At 44.6% G+C, this 17,520-nt stretch overlaps 1 protein-coding gene across 17 annotated transcripts; it reads right to left on the bottom strand.

Moving 5' to 3' along the window:
• Window positions 1-780: 780 nt before the first annotated feature.
• On the bottom strand, window positions 781-17,228 carry abi2b (abl-interactor 2b). 17 transcript variants are annotated; one of them, XM_069163747.1, is made up of 12 exons: window positions 17,069-17,226; window positions 12,181-12,348; window positions 11,769-11,945; window positions 10,893-10,910; window positions 10,363-10,466; window positions 8,230-8,376; window positions 6,623-6,747; window positions 6,207-6,401; window positions 4,989-5,153; window positions 4,083-4,175; window positions 3,406-3,591; window positions 781-3,208 (listed from the first exon to the last, which is right to left on the bottom strand). In XM_069163747.1, the coding sequence occupies exons 1-12, from the start codon at window positions 17,183-17,185 to the stop codon at window positions 3,033-3,035; spliced, it is 1,671 nt and encodes a 556-aa protein (XP_069019848.1). In that variant the 5' UTR covers window positions 17,186-17,226; the 3' UTR covers window positions 781-3,032. The 17 variants fall into 17 exon arrangements, with proteins under 17 accessions (XP_069019848.1, XP_069019849.1, XP_069019852.1 ...); XM_069163748.1 differs by having other exon boundaries at window positions 6,623-6,744; XM_069163751.1 differs by lacking the exon at window positions 4,083-4,175 and having other exon boundaries at window positions 17,069-17,227.
• Between the last annotated feature and the right edge of the window lie 292 nt (window positions 17,229-17,520).

Raw genomic sequence — 17,520 nt, 5'->3', positions numbered from 1 at the left:
ACATGAGCCCCTCAAAGGACACTATGGCTTTAGTTCACTTTTGACTTGTTAAATCCAACAAACACCTAAATTATTAGAAATAAGTGAGAAAAGAGATCCACCAAATTACAAAATGTTGAAGAAAAATGGATAAAATGAAAGACTTAGGTAGCTCAGATTTGTGCTCGAATTATTATTTTTTTAAATAGAAAGCTGCAAAGTCTTTCTTGCAGACAAGGCTTTCACAGCTTGATGAGCAGAAAGGAAAGTGAGTGTAAGTGTTACAGGGTTTGTCAGAACAAGTCCTGAACAGAAACGTGCCTCCCTGTCTGGATCCCCTGCTCCTCATTTCACTGTCAATCCTGTCTGCACACGTAAAGCTAAGTCCACTTTTCCACTGTCATTTCTGCACCAGCAGCTGTGTTGTTGTTCCTCCTCCTCCTCGCTCGCACTTTAAATTGAAATTCCATCCATCTTCTCTCCTGCTCTCGGCTGTCGGGAGCTCAGGAAGATTCATCTGGAAGGTAGCAGTTATGTGAACGAGTGCAACACTCATGAACACCCGTCATCTTTGTCTGAAAACACACTAGGACAGTGTGTCATGCCAGCAACAAATATTTTTTGGTGCATTTTAAATACTGCAAAGTTTTTCCTTTTCTGGGTCTCTAAAAACATTAAGTGGTTCTCACTCTTTGAAACTGGAGTTTGTGAATTTGAACCCAAACTGTGTTCAAAGTAAATCGATCTGCTTCAAGTGTTTCTACCTGTATACGTAAAAAAACAAGAACATTACTACACCAATAAATCTTAATAACTTTATTGTCTTTGTTCTCATGATTTTACAAATATGGTACTTCTGCAATTCAACTTTAACTGTGCAACACAATGGCATTATAGACTGTTAAACTTGACGTCCCGAGGGACGTCTGTGACTCCGGGAAGCTGTGAATCCTGCAGACCAAAGGCCTTCTAATATTTGGGATTCCATTTGTTTTAGTGTCATCCTTTGAGTGTTCGAGAGTCAAGAGTCAAGATTTGCGTTGACTCTCATTCATCTCCCGCCTGTTGTTTGTCTACAGGATTCACGAGCAGCTCACACACACACACACACACACACACACACACACACACACACACACACACACACACACACACACAAATTTTCACCACTGACGTAATGACGGCTACTGTCAGGGGGGTGGGGGGAGAAGAGGCCGAGTCCCTCACCTCCCTCTTTCCCTCCCTCCTCCCCCACAGGTCAGAGAGCGACTCCTCGGTAGTGGGCTTGAAGTAAAGTTGTACAGTCTCTTTGGATGAGGCTGGTGGGACCTGGTCAGAGCTGTAGGGCTGCTTGTCTTTTTAGAAATGGGTGATCTTGCCACGTAGGTTTTTGGGACACCAGTACAGATAAGAACAATGGCATGCAAGACTCACATACAGACCCACTTGTTATTATTTCTTTTCTTTTTTTTTTTTTAATAGAAAATAAAGATTCTGACATAAGTACAAGCACTGAGCCCTCGCAAACACCCAACAGCCAAGCGTATTGAAAACTGGTACGGAGGACGAACGACGTATCGGGGGCTTGCGACGGTTAAAATCATTTCAACACGACAGCTGGCTTCTTTTCATATTCAATAAGTCCTGCTTTGAGGACATAATACATCTCACATTTATATTATTTCTTCTTCTACACCTTTTTTACTACAAATGTATGTGCTTTTTGATTTAAAAGAACTCGGGAGAACTGAGAAATAAAAAGTAAAGATTCGCAGTTCAACGACAGTCCACCCTCTGTGGCCAATTTATTGCAAATGAAGTGATAACCTCTGAACAGCAATGCACACTTCAATATGGCACAAGCATCTTAGAAATGACCTAAATGCATTGTCGTCATTGTTGTGGATGAATATAAAAAATCAAACCACACCATATCTAAAAATATTAAGACATTAATCATCAGTAGAGCAGAAAAGAAAGTTTTTTTTTCTTCCCCTCATAACATGCAGTCTGCCGCTCTGCAAGCAAAACTCGACTCTGGATCTCGTGATAAACGCCAAAAATTAAGAGAAAAATAAAGTCTGATTAGCCTTGCCAGTTAAGCTAATGCACGTCTATGATTTGTGATGGGAGCTGCAGAGTAAGACTTCAAAATCCAGGTCGTTGTGCAGTTATTTGAGGGCTGGATGACGATTCCTTCACCCGGAAAAATGCACGCCGGCTCGCAGTGACCCCTTTGACTTCACCTTAGACTCGCAAAACGTCTCATCAAATCAAAGAAAAACCTTAATTTAAAGCACTCTTGGGGGATTCCTGTTTGCTCACAGATGTCTTTTCTGACCCACTTTCTAGCTTGGTGTGTGTCACCTTAAGACATTTGATGTGCTTATCTTCGTCAGCTTTGGCACACTCTCTGCTGAGGTACCCGACCATATACAAATCCCCACCGAGGATACTAGTGTTATATTTTTTTCTCTAAAATGTCTCTGGAGTGTTGAGGAGAAAATCTACACACGAAGGCATTTTCCTCCAGCCCTTTCTCCGAGGCTGCAACATGGAAATGTTTGCTCTCAGCAGCCCCGTCTACCTGCTCACCATTTATCCCACTACTAATAAATATTCTTTAAAATAAGGGCAAATTGGTAAAACACACACACGAAAAAAGAATGAAGCAAAAATCAAATGTAGTGGTCTCGTAATGTAACACAAAACTCGCAAAAATAACAAATCCATCCCCGTTCAGTCCACCTGGGTCAAATAAGAAAGAAGAAAGAAAGAAATATTACAGGGAAGGAAATATCTAGAGTAGTGGTCGTTTTACAATGGCAACGATGTCGAGAGGATGACTGGGCGTCAGTTTGTCATGTTTCTTTAAAAACGGCCTCCTCTTTTTCCCCCGGTCTCTTCTCGCTCTTTGCCCGGAGGTGATCATGCTCTGTCTGATCAAAGTCTTTGACCTTTAACCCTTGGCTCCCCTCCCTCCCCCTTCCCTTACCCACCAAACGCTGCTCCCGCTCCTCTCCCGCTCAGAGGGAGAGGCAGAGGGGGGTTGTTCAGTCGGCGTAGTGCATGATGGACTCGACGTAGTTGCCGGGGAAGAGGCCCGTGGTCCCGTTCATCACGCCCTCGTACCAGCCGTCGTCGTTCTTCTTGATCACGTAGATGATGGCGCCCTCCTGGAACGAAAGCTCGTCCTCTTTGTCGCGACTGTAGTCGTAGATGGCCACCACTGAGACAGAAACAGAGCACAAATAATTACGATTTAGGCAAAAAAAAACGCTTCCTGGGTTCTCTATATGTTAAACAACACTTCTTCTTTTTACCACAAACACTAAATGTGTTCAAAAATAAACCACAAAACATCTGGAATTCTTCCTTGAATGAAACAAAAGTCTGGGTATTTTTCCAGGAGCAGTGAAGGAAGACCTTTCTCCAGGTAGCTACGAGGGGCCCAGGGCGGGTCCTCTTCGGCGTAAGGGTCGCTGTATTCCACCACCGCCGACTCCTCTTCATCCTCGTCGTCCTCGTAGTCCTCTGGCGGCGGCGGAGGAGGTGTAGGCTCCTCGAACACCGGCTCGTCGGCAGGTGGAGGCGGGGGCGGCACGTCTGAGACTGGAGGTAGTTTTCAAGGGGGGACGGAGGAAGAAGAATTAGAGGCAAAGAAAAGCATGGAGATATTGCATGCATTTGAGTGGGAACACAAACAGTCCGTGCTCGATGCATTCATGGGAACCAAAGGAATGTGACAGGAACCAAACGTGCACACATCAATTCAACGTGCATTAAAAGAAAGTAGGAAGATGTTTACAGGCCATCTCAGGAGACAGAAGAGTCGAACCATCCACAGAAACATGATCATGAACAAACATGCTGATGACAAGCAGCCAACCACCAACATCTGCTGCCAAAGGGACCTTTTATGAAGCTCCCATTCACTGTTCAAAATTCAAAAGCCAAAAGCGGAGCGATGTGGTGGCAGCAGATCCCCGAGCGAGCTCGTGTTGGTGGCTGATCACAAGATGAAGAGTCACTGACTGTTGGGATTGGATGTAGAATCGAGTGGAGGTCATGCAGAGGGAGCGAGGAGCTAAAAGGCCACTTACTGGTCTCCTGAACTCGGGCCACAAAGCCCATCAGAGGCAGCTGAGGGGTGATCTGCATTGAGGGGGGAGGGGGCGCGAGCGGGCCTGCTATCACTAAACAGTATCAAGTGCACAGAGATGGAGGAAGAGGAGGAAGAGAGAGAGAGAGGGAGGCGTGACAGACAGGAGAACATGAGGTTAGAACACACAAGAAAAGCAGAAACAGCAGAGTTAGAGAACAAGAGCAGAGAACAAATGGAACAGTTACAGCAGGTTAACGAAGATTTTAGACCCGAGAGGTCCAAATCTGTCCGACACACACAAGAAGACAAAGTCCTGAACTCAGCCTGCAACTATATCAGCTTTCTGTAACTTCTATCAGATTACAGTGGATAGTTGTGAGGTTTGGACTGCTTGTTGGATATTTTTCACCATTTGCTGACCTTGATTGATAATGTGTTGTTACAGCTCTAAAACTGTCAGGACACAAACGAACATTTCAGTTTAATCACGGGAATAAACTCATGAATAAACATCTTGAAGTTAAAAACACAAGAGCGCTGATGTCGGAGAGCGCTGGTGAAGAGGTGAAGTCAAGTGAAGCTGATGGGAGATGACAGGAAACTCAGACAAAAGATGTTTAAATAAAAGATTCAGAGTCTGGTGATGTGCAAGGTCTGGAGCCTGAAAGACTCAGAGAGAAGCTGGATTGAAACAAGGAGAGGTCGATGTAATGCAGCAGATCAGAGTCCGGAAAACAAAAAAGGAAAAGATAGAGCATGAAATAAACAGAAGAAAGAAGCTCAGTGACGTGAAATAAATAACACTGATAGAAAAAAATGTAAAGGTGTTTGTATTTAGAAACGTTCTGATAATCCTCCCTGTAAAAGATGAAACCGTGGCACACCCAGCTGTTCACAGCTGTACCTTGGTTCTGGGCGAAGTGTGGCCCCCCGTTGAGCTGGCTCTGGTTGTGGGCCACGCTGGGCTGCCCGGTGACGGACGAGGGTCTGCGATATGGCAGCGAGCCTCCCACCGGAGGGTTCTGGGCCGGCTGCACCGGGCGGTTCATGCTGTAGAACTGAGGCGCACCTGAGAGGAAACGACAGCAGGGGGCAGCAGAGAGTCAGCTAAATCTATATTTTTCTACACTCTGGTGTCCTGAGCTGTTTTACCTTTATAAAACCTTTGACTTCAATTTCGATTTGCATGACATGTGATTAATTTACAGGTGTATTAACTTGTTAAACTGTTTTTTTTAACCAGCCACACAGATGGAAGAAAAGCTAGAGGGACATTGTTGCATCTTATCGTAGTTTGTGTTTCTGAAATAAACATCCCCAGCAGCGCCGCACATCAACTGACAACCACAACATCGATCCATAAAAAAAGAACCCGCACAGCATAAAGAAAAGAACAAATAAATACACAGCTCATGCATTATGCATCGTAAACATCATCATCATTATCAACAACACAGGCGCCGGCGGCTGATGAGATGCTGAGCGGGATGAAGAGCGGAAGATGATGAGAGTCTGAGGCAGGTGGCAGGAGAGCTGCACACGAACCAGACTCATTGCTGCTTGTATGGTTGTTTTCCGAGAGGTTGGATGGGTAACTTAAAAACATGACTCAGGAGTGCAACGAGTGATCAAAAACTCAATCAGACATATTCAATGTAAAAAATGACAATCAGAATAAATATCGTTTTAATGATTAGTCGATCTGCAGATCAATAATCTGCAACTGTTTTAATATTTTTTTCTGGTTGCAGCTCATTTATTTGCTGCTTTTTTTTTTTTTTTTTTTTTTAAATCATTAAAAACTGAACAGCTTTGGATTTTTAGATTAAATAGATCCCACAATTAATAAAGAAAGTAATCTGCAAACAAACACCTGAATTTGTACATTTACATTCACACATGAAGCAAATCTGTTTAACCATTTTCAGAAAATCCTTCAGGCAGAACCTTAAAGATTTTCTGAGCGTTACAAGCTGCCAGACGACACCACAGAACATCCAGCGTGATGGCGGACCTGTGGACGTGCACATCTTACAAGCAGGAGGAAGCATGTCGGGATGGGTGGGCGGGATGGAGCGTGTGCAGAGGAGCGGGTAAGCTGCTCCCACCGGGTCACACTCACCTTGTGCTGGGTTGCCATAAGTAGCTGTGCCAGAGGGGGCCGCGGAGGCAGGGAGCTGGGGAGGGGGCGGGGGTACAGGCGGGATCTCGACAGGGGGGTTGGGGGCCTGTGGGGGGCCGTCTAAGGAGGAGGAAGTGGGGCCAGGGGTGGTGGCAGTGTTGGGGGGAGGTTTAGCAGGGTTGGAAGGGAGGGGGGCTGAACGGGGCGGGGGTGGGGGGGCGAGTGAGGGAGGAGAGAAAGGAAAGGTGAGGGAGATCGAGATAAGAGTGAGAAGGGAAGACAGGATTCCTGCACACTCTGAAGTGAACCAGAGTGCGCAGGAATCCTGTCGCTCTGCAAACATTAGTCGGGTTAGTCACGTTCAGGGACACTCTGGTCCAGCGGTCCGCCGACTCAGAGGCAGAAACGAGCGTTACCTGGGAAGGCGGTGGGCGGGGCCGGGGTCGGCACGGCGATGGGCACACCCACGCTGCCGCTGCCGCTGTTCTCTCGGCTGCTGCTGCGACTGCTGCTGGGGTGACTGCCTCCGCTGCTCCCACTGCTGGTGGCAGGGCGGCAAAACACGTCAGACCACACACACACACACTCAAGACACACACCGCCGTACACTTCTGGTTAAAACAGAACCTCCTCTTCACATCAGAATCTGACACAGCTGCTTAATGTGTTTTTCTGCTTGATTTCATCTCTTAAACACCCTGTCTGTTCAGATTAATAAAAAGAATGACAACATAACACCCATCCTTTGTCCTAACATTGAATCTCGCGTTACATTCAGCAAACGCTGCCCAGTAGGGACTTTTTGGCACCGGGATGTTCAAAGCTCAAAAATACTCGTTCATACGGCAGGTGTGCTGCAATAATCGCTTCCTTGAAGGCATTCAAAGGTATTTTTTGCACTCATAGATATAAAAAGTGCAAAAAAACCCAACAAAAAAAAGAGCTTAAGAGATAATTACAGATAAGGTGTGTGAAATTGTTCCTGGGACCCTAAAAAAAAATAATCCTTCACTTTAAATACACAGATAAAATCACCTTTCTCATCCTGTCTTGTATTCCAGTTGCAACACTACGCTGGATGTGCAACAACAGTGTGTTTTTAGTGGCGTCTCGATGACTCAGTTTTTCAATGTGGCACCCTCAAGAGCATCGATGCGTTAGCCGTATGCCTTTGAAATGCTTATGTCACAGTGATAAAATAAAGCAGCTGAGAAGCCTCCACAAGGACACATGACACAGGTGACGCAGCAGACAAGAGACAAAGATATGACATGCCGTGAAAGCAGGAAGCGGCGGGACACATGGGGCAGACGATCTGCTGAAAGCAGAGAGCGCATGGCTGATAGATGAAGAAGATGAGCTGAGGATGGAGCTGATAAAACACTCGTGCTGAGAGGAGAGTCGGGGAACGTTGTCGAAATCCGGGCCAGAAACTATTAAAAGCATTTTGGCCAAGTGACGGGACGCAGTGACGGAACTTTCCATGTTGTTTCCCCTCAAAAGCCCCCCGATGCTTTGACGTCTCTCACGGCAGACTGGGGAATCTATGAATATCACTCCGTGATGGGATGAAAGACTCTCGTCTCCGGAGACGAGGTGACACTGGGTTGACGGGACTGAGGGGGAGACGCTGCCTATCTAATGACTATTGCCATAGGAACCGGCGTCTAGCCGCTGCTAAATTCAGCGCTGAATCTCTACCTCGGCCTCGTTTCTTTGTCCATATCTGAGCGGCGAGGAGAGCAAACAGGTGAAGGATTTCTAGATCGACTGTCAGTCTGGTCTTCACTGGAGGCTGCTAGAAATGTTCAAGTTGCTCAAAAGTTTAGGTGGAATAAAAGAAACGGAGAAGGGAGCTGAAGTGATTATACTTCCACGAGGAGTCATTTCAGAGAGGAAGAGGAAAGATGTCCAGAAGCTGACTCGCATTTTAAGAGTCAGAGAGGAAAAGAAGAAAGGGGGAGGAGGTGGAGGGCTTGTTTCAGGAGTGTAAAGAGGCATGCTTGGAGGGGGAGAGGGGTACCTGTACGTGCGGTTCCTCTGATTAACGGATGCAGTGCGTGCAGGGCTCTGCTGGGGGGGCGCCATGTTGCGCGTCGGGCTTGAGACGTAGTCGTTAGGGACAACGGGTGGACGCACCGGCTCAAGCGTCCTATAGGGGGAGTGGCGCCTGCGAGAGGGTCAGGAGGACAGGAGTCGAGGGGGGAGGAGGAGGGAGAAAAAGGAGGGCATCCACAGAGAAGTGTAGGGGGGGAGGAGGAGGAGGAGGAAGAGGAGGAGAGCAAGAAACAAACAAGTGCAAACTTAAAAAACGGGGTGTGACAGGTGGTGAACATCGGGGCTGCGTGGGGTCCTCAGGTGTGTCGGGCAGACAGAGGGGCGGAGTCAGGACGAGACCATACTGCTGCTGTCGGCAGAAAAACGCACTACCACGAGGCGAACACTGAACGCCCGCTCTCGTGATGAAAGACGCAATTTACAAAAGTGGGTTTTTATTGAGACTGATAATAATTGTAAAAAAATTTATCTTGTAATGAAAAAATGGTTTCTAAATGACCTCAAACATATTTGATGCCATTTTTCAATTATATCCCTTTCTATCTTGTTAATTTGAGATTTCCTTACATTTTTCTGTCCCAGACAAACAGAAAATATGGGCTTAAAACAGAACTTTTCCCTTCTGAGTTCACTGTTGGACAAAAATCATTATGACAGTTTCTTTTTCATAAGAAAACAGACGACAGAAGCTCTGCTCAAGTGATCCTGAAATGAAACAAGACTTCTTCAGGGGCACAGAGTAATGAGAAAAAAAGAGTCAGAGCGTCTGTTTTTAAATTCCCATCTGTCCTGCTGCAGTGTTCCCGAGAAAGTCTGCCCACATAGTCTGAGCTAGAAATTCATTAAACAAAAACATGGAAAGTGTTTTTTAAGTCAACAGCAGCGCTACGCTGGTAACGTCCTCACTTTTTAACAAAGGGGGGAAAGAAAAAACAAAACCCTGAGATTTATTGATCTGGGCCTGAAAAGATGTGCCGGCAATGTAAATTTCCCCGGCCGACACAGTGGGGTGACCCATCTCTGAGCACTGTTGCCATGGCGAGACGTTGCTATGAGGAATATGGGGCAGCCAGGAGTGGGCGAGCTGGGTCACAAACATGTAACTGAAAGTAAAAACAACAAAACTGGAAAAAAAAAGAAGAAAAGAAACAAAGAGGAAGTTGAGAAACAGAGGAAAAATTAAAATCACAAAGAGGATGTCCGCCCGTTGCCACGGGCTGCGGCTGAAGGTGCATCATGGAGCTGTGGTTGATCAACATGCGTCTTGAAGGGACAGAGAGACACACACACACACACAGACACACTTCTGAAGGTCAATATGAAGGGATGGACACACTTAATCACTCACCAAAACTCAAGACACACACACAACTCTGAAGGTTACAGAGAGGGGGTGGACACACACACACACACACACACACACACATATATATATATATATATATATTATCACGCAGAAACACAAACAGCACTTGACGCCCAGGAAGGTCCCAAAGGTGACAAGAGCACAACATTTACGAGCTGCACTAGCAGAGTCCCTGCGGGATAAGAGATACCTTCAGCAGTCAGACACACAACAGACAACATCTCAAACCTCTGCAGCTTTATGAGCTCAAATATTAACACGAGGGACACGAGCACATCACACCTCAACAAAAGAGCTACTTTAACTAAAAACAGGCCAAAACTACAGATATTTTACAGGTAAATAAAAGTATGTTATTTAAGCCATATTTTTTTTTATTAACATCCTGTATGTGAAGGTTTAATAATTACAAATAAATCATTAAAAAAAGGTGTGTGCAGTATGTTTGTGTGCATGAGAATCACAACAGAGTAGCAGAGTAATCAGTTTGAGGGGAGACTCCCGAACCTTAACACCACTGTGATGTTAACTAGCACTGAAATACTTCTTAAACCACCCAGAGGACACTAATTAAACCAGAAGGTAAAGGCGTTATGATGAAACCGAGAGCAACCATCTGAGGGTCTGTGGTCCCAAAGCCACAAAAATAACCTACACGTTCATCCCATGATGGACTCTGTGGTCCTGACGCCCGTCTGAAGACACGCCGAGGCGGCAACGCTGTTTACATACCCAAGCGTCCCTTTCCCCGACATGGGCGGGCTGGGGGGCTTCTGTGTGGGGGGGTTGGTGCGAGGGAGCACGCTTCCTCCGGCCTTCATGTTTTGGGCGCTGGCCTGTGGCACAAATCCCTTCGGTTAACCACAACAACTCCCAGAGCAAACACGCATATAAAAACCTTCACAGCAGTTATCGACCTTCAAAGAATTCTTGCCGAGACTTGGGGGAGAAGATCGCCACCGCTGCCTGGTAGCTTAGCTCAGCATAAAGACTGGAAACAGCTGTTTTATGGCCACCATTCCAGTTTGCAGTAAATCGCCTACTTTGTTTTCAGTTTAGTTGTTTCCTTCTGCTTACAGTCTTGATGTTAATTAGTAAAAATCTTCTCAATTGATTCTCGGCAAGAGAACAAATGCATATTTATTCAAAAGTAAACAGACTCCTTAAAATATAAAAAGAGAACAAACAGAAGAAAGACTTCTCCCACAGCACTCAAACAACTCCTTTAGTAATCACAAGAACCCCTTCTACATTTGTCTTACCTTAAACCTTTGCAACCACTACAGTTGACAATAAAGATACAAAATTATGCAGCAGGAAGAGAGAAAGAGAAGAAATCAGGTGATTAGTGTGTGAAGGAGGAGCGGAAAAACAACAATTGTTCATGCACGCGGTTTGTAAAGCCATAAAGCTGCCGAGATTCAGGCAACAATTCCCAAGTGTTAAGATCTGCGAGGCCTTGTTTCTGAAAAACAAACTCGTCTTTGTTCAGAGTCAGCGAGAGACAAGCTTTTCCAAAAATCAGACACACTCACAGATTTATTAGATAAAAGAACCAGCAGACAGAAACCTGTTCCCAGCAGCAGGTGACAGATTTTACAACGTGGCTGACATTTGTTTCTCATCCTGGTGAAAAAGCCTGAGTCATTGATTTCTTTCTAATATTACTCGACTCTGAAACCTAATAGAAAGCATTTGACCTCCACGCGCCCTTTCCATTAGACATTTTCTGCAGTGAAGAGCTCGTATTAACCTCACAACCACAAACACACTTCTTCCACACGGTCTTATGAGCATTTCTTTTGAATGAAAACCCTTAAAATAAAGTACTTGTGACCACTTATCACACACAGCATGTCTAGAAACTGTGAGTAATTCAACCAAAGAGGGATTATTCTGGCTTCAGTGAAGTTTGGAGACCCGCAAAGCGGAAACTACGTGAAAAAAGGAACAAAATTAATGAAACTATTTTCCTCGAATCATCTCAAAAACCTCTAGTGTGAAAAAAAAAAATCCTCTGCAATAACAGAAATTAATCAAATTAATGCTACAAACTGCCTTGTGGTCGGTGTGTTTCTGTCTGAAAACAAATCAAACCGAACTGGTAAAAGTAAAAGGGGACAGAAGGAAATAAAGACCTTGACTCCGTGGCCCATGTCGTCGAGCAGGCTGTAGTCGATGGGCTTGCGGATGTAGCGCACGGGCCTCTCGGGGTTGGCCGGGGCGATGATCTTGTGTGTGCGGGATGTGTTCTTGTTGGTGGTGAGGATGCCGATCTCCCGCCGGGCCACCTTTTCTTTGTGGATGTCCACCGTCTGGAGGACAAGAAGCAGGGGACAGGACGTTGTCTTTCATGAAAAAAACTATTCTCAAAATCTTAAAAGCCTGCCGTGTCTTTACTGTGAGGAAAAGGTCATTCACTCCTGCTGCATGTTCCTTTAACTCAACGTGCAGCTCCAGCAAACAACATCCGCTGATATTTTGATTTGATTTTAGATTATTATTATTATAGCCTCCTGAATTAAAAACGTGATTAATCAGTCCCCCGACCTGTGAGATGTGGTTGATGGACGACTCCATGCGGCGGAGCTGCGACGCCTGGATGTCCAGCATCTGCAGGACATTGTTGGCCAGCGTGTTGATCAGGTAGGCCACGCTGGCCAGAGACTGGGTGGTGTAGTTCTTGGTCTCCTCCAGCGCCCTCTGCTTGTCTGGGGACTAAAAGAGAGACAAGAATCACATTTGACTTTCAAAATAAATTTTGCATTTTGTAGTCAACAGATGAAGCTGCTTGTTCACTGAGTGAGGAGGGTGAAACTCCGCTCGTCTTGGCCACAGACATTTTGAAGATGTAGCGTTGAAACAGACGACCTTTGAACGACAAGGTCATTATGATGTCATAGAAGTGAAATATCATCCCTGTGGCACAGACTCAATACATACACTGATGAGTGTGAAAAACTGAAACAGCAACAGGAACCTGAATGAAATTTGTAGCAGCAGGATGCAGAAAAAAATGCTGCTGTAAAAGGTTTCAGTGCCAACAAGTCACTTTTAGTGGAGTAAAGAAAAAAACTTGAATGGCAGGGAAGTGAGTAGCAGGTAACGCGGCTGCTGCAGCCGGTGTGAAAGGAGTCCTCAGAGGCCGTGGGCACATCAATGGCAACATCAAAGGCCAGATGGATCAGCCTATGCATCTGCCGGGAAACTGCCCTCCTTAATGCTTACTGACACCGGACGTCGCACAGTATGAAGGGCTGAGTCGTAGCACAACGCCACGACAACATCATTGTAATCATACGTTTGGAGAACTGTTCTCGACATTGTGTGCTATTAATGTGGTAAAAAAAAAGAAAAAAAAAAAGCTGCAGTGTAGTTGATAATGTGAATAATTAGTTGCAAGCATAACAAAAACATTGATTATCCACTTTCAAGCAGCATCTGTGGGTATAGGATAGCGGGAGATTGATTACTAGATGAACAGTAATTACACACGGGTCACAACAGCCTCTCGGATGTGAATGGATATTGATTGATTGATTATATTTAAAATTACGACCACACTGACAGAAAAGCCTAAATAATTTGGAGCTTCCTTTCGATTATTTTTACATTGAGGTCAAAGATATTGATCGACCACATCTCCAATGTGAATCTGGAAATGGGGACATCATAATTAGACAAACAAAGTCTTGTTTTACTGTGTTTATGCGTTTTAATATCGGCTGTTAAGGGTGTGTTATTGACACGGGAGGCCAGGAAAACACTTTAGATGAATTTTTTGACAAAACATAACAGAAGGCAGCAAAATAAAGCTTCAAGCAGGGGTGTCCTTCGGTGGTGATATGTCTCTTCCCTTTTATGCGAGTGTGCCTGAGATGTGAGATACATTTCTGAGAAATCACACAGTCAAATCCAAACCTGTTCATTTTAGCATCTGGAACAACCTGCAAACAAGTAGCACCATTTAAAAGGGAAAACATGTCATTTTTTCCCCTGCGCTTTTAAATCACTGAGCGTCGCCTCCATCATGGCAAACGATCTACATTTATTACAGTATCACTAGAGGAGGCAGAGGAAGAGCTGAACAAGAGACGCAGCGAGCAGGAAACAGCAGGACAGTGAGAGAACAACTCCCAAGATGTCACACTACTTCATGACATCATCAAACTCCACCTTTTTATTGTTTTAATATTAAAAGCTGCGTGTCAAAGGGAGCGTGGAGGGTGCAGCACTGACGGAGTGTGATAACTAACAGGGTGTAAGCCAGGACTGAACCTGCAGGGCAGAAAAGAAACATTTCCAAATGATTAAGCCGATGATACGATATCCGGTTGGAGAGGATGAATGCACGGATCAATCAACTTCTAGTCACCGAAAAAAATCAACATGCTGCTTAAGACAAAGGCAAAATCATTCTGTAACAGCTTAATTGGTGACAAACTGTCAGCAAAGAACAAACCAACGACAAACAAGACTTTTTTTCTCTCCTGATACCAACACCTGAACTCAAGTCGATCGGATAACAGCGTGCCCTTTTTCCAACATTAACACCTGCACCGCACTGTGGAGCACAGGAATCTTTTTTGTGTGAGGTAACATGAAGCCAGGGAGTGCTGTGATACCTAAAACTGAAGGAATCAAACTGATTGAAAACGGAAACGCTCAATTACGTATAACTGGTGACGAAACAGGATCAGTCACGTGTGGCCGAATCTCTAAATATGGGAAGAATCGGTCCTGATACAGACCTGGTAGATGACATCAGTGGATCAGACATGATGGATTTGCTCCAGTGGTGTTTACTGGTGTACATTTTAAAAGACCAAACACCTGACGGATTGAATGAGAGAAGAGCCGACAGATCGATAATGAAAATAATTGTTGGTAGCAGCCTCAGACTTCAGCATACACGCACAGAAATTCCTCCTCACACGGCGGCTTATAATAAACAAGAATACAGCTGCAGTCAAAAGCCATGAATCAGACAACCTTTGCTCTGCTCTAAAAACTCTTACTGTGCTACCGTAACCACTCTTCCCTCTTCTGACTGGAGCTAAATCGCAGCACTTCATCACAAAACATCCGCTCGCATCAGACTACCACCTGCTGCAAAGACAAGAGTGGAACTGTTAATTGCACATCCGTGGCATGTGAATTACAAGTGGAGAAATGAGAGAAGCAGTCAACGCGCATTCATGAAAACCAGCTTTCAACATGTGTAAATTCCTGCATGATGAATGTGTGAAGACACCTGGCTTAGATACAGGGTGGAGGTATGAATTAGGGAGGAGTATCAAACTAAATGTCCAGCTGATTTAATAGAGGTAACAGTGTAAGAAATTAAGGGCAAAAATACCCAAAGAAATGTCAGAATGCCCCAAAAAAACTGTGATCGAGGGGCAAAAACTGCCCTGAAGATTGTGAATAATGAACTATATTTACAAGTTTAGACCAGTAACCTAATCCTACATTAAACTATCAGGTTAATTTAATATGCATTACATATATTAGAAGGCTCATTAAGAGTAAATAGTCTCCTGCTTTCTCTTGCACTTTCAGATGGTATTCTTTTCTTTTCTTTTTATTCACTCCTACAAGTTGGTGATTACCGTGGGCCTTTTACATTAGGAACAGTAAATGCATGCATTCATTATGCTACCAACTAGCGCCTCCAAAATCTTGTAATTACTCCAAATTCTTTTAGACAAAAGAGGCACAAATATTTAAAAAATGTCTTTCACCGTGACAGCAGCTAGAAATGCCTTGCAGGGTAGCAGCCTGCCTCCTCCTCTTCTTCCTCAACCTGTCAGACCTGATCATCCCTGTTCATCGAGGATGTCAGACTTCAGTATCACACCTTGTCAAAACCTCTTCTCACCAACACCATGGCTACACATTTCTCACCTATCAAAGCAGACCTGCAAGTCTGTGGATGAGAGAAGTCTCGGACGGCACAGAAGAGTGTTTCAGTCTAACCTCATTAAAAAAGAAAAGAAAAGAAAAGAAATCTCAGAACCTTGTGTCTCAGATTTGATGATAATAATTTCTATTCACTGTCCAGAGACTATTTTACAGGCCAGCCTAATGTGTTACGATGATAAGCTGATTCATAGAGTTTCCTGAGGGGTTGTCCTTCGATCTTTGAGCAGTTTGACCTTAACGTAGCAGACAGACACTTGTACCTGATGGTATTACAGTACAGCAGAACATTAATGATCACGGAAAACAGACCGAAGGCGGCAAAGAAAATGCATTCCTTGCTTTGTCCTTTTTCAGACAAGTTCAGCTTGTTTTTACTATGATTACTGATGATCTCTTGCAACAACACCAAGGGCATCTTGAATCATAGCTCATAGTTTCAAACATTACATCCTCTGTGGAAGCAGACACTTACAAACCCAGCACACAGTCCATCTTTATACTGCAAAAAAAACAAACAACACAATTATGGTTTTTTTTCTAAGCCTGATTATAACGACTCAACCAACCTATTTTTTTGTTAAATAAAATGCTTTAAACTCTATGGTCTTTAAAATTCAACAAGTAATGCACAGAGTTAAAGATCAAACACGTCCTAACTGTATCTGAAGGTTTTTCAATGAAGGGGAAGAACAAATGTGGAAAAAAAACAACACAGATGTACAGGGGGCAAATTATCAGATAATCAAAAATACTGTTTGATTATGTGGGTATATGTCTTTTGATATAAATATTTAACATATTTTCAATAACACCCAGATAAACACGCTGAAATACTCACATGATGACACCTGCTTAATGTTTGCAGTGTGGATATCAGTAGGAACTATACGAGCCTCAGATGCAAATACAAAAATACAAGTTCCTGTTTTATTTGGTCGCTGAAAGAGCCACAAAGATGAGATCACACCTGCAGAATATCAAAAGCTCTGACTGCACTACACACAAGTAAAAAAAAAAAAGAAAAAAAAAAAGCGATGCAAATCAGCAGCAATATTTGAATATGCTGACACATTACACTGTCCTGCTCTCAACGGGTTCAAAATGCATAATTTACGTGCGAGATCAAGTGTTTCGGTCCCAGGTTGGCCGCTGTGATTGATCCCGCACACGAATTGATTTCCACGGCGCCTGTTTTGGGTTATTTGGACCGCGGCTGGCCAAAAAGGCGACCCGGCTAACGCGTAGCCCGCGACGGGCGTACAAAGCGGCGCGCGTCGCCGCGCCGGTGGACGTGTCAACCCGAACCAGACACCCGACACGTATCGACACGAGTGTAGCAGGGAAATGGGCAAATTAGGAGTTGGGTTATTTGACGAAATGCCTCCAACAAGCGGGGTTGTTTTTGCTTTAGCCGAGGCTAACTGACACGGCTGCAGCGCTAGCGACGGCTAGCCTAGCATCAGACAAAACCTGAAACTACACCGCGTTTCCTTCCACGCTGCCGACAGCTCACCTGCACATAGTTGCTCTCGCAGTACTCCGCGACTCTTTCCAAATTGGTGAAACTGTCCAGCAGTGCGCTTCGTCCTGCTGGAATCTCCTCTTCCAGAAGCATTTGTAGCTCCGCCATTTTCACATCTTTAGCGGAGAAGGTGTGCGGGCTCGCTGGCGCCACCGCGGCCGTGCGCGGTACTGCAGGGCTCTCCCGGCATCTGGCACAGAGCAGGGGTTCCCAAAATGAATCATGTTTATCAGACTCCCCACTGGTAAAAGCTTTTGTGTTTTGCAAAAATAATCTAGTCATATTCTTTATTAGTTTTCAGCTCAAGAATATCATACTTTAACTCGGGGGAATAAAATAGTTGTAATAAAAGGTTTATGAATTTCCCCGGGGTGAACGCTTTTATATTCTCTCTCTGAAGCTTCGGTTGAAGAGCAGCAGGCCTGCAGCTGGGGAGAAATTAT

Source organism: Embiotoca jacksoni, unplaced genomic scaffold, assembly GCF_022577435.1.
Source record: "Embiotoca jacksoni isolate LCO1_2020_lvr unplaced genomic scaffold, fEmbJac1.0.p SCAF_30, whole genome shotgun sequence".
Taxonomy (NCBI): domain Eukaryota; kingdom Metazoa; phylum Chordata; class Actinopteri; family Embiotocidae; genus Embiotoca; species Embiotoca jacksoni.
This window is presented reverse-complemented; position numbering and strand designations above follow the sequence as displayed.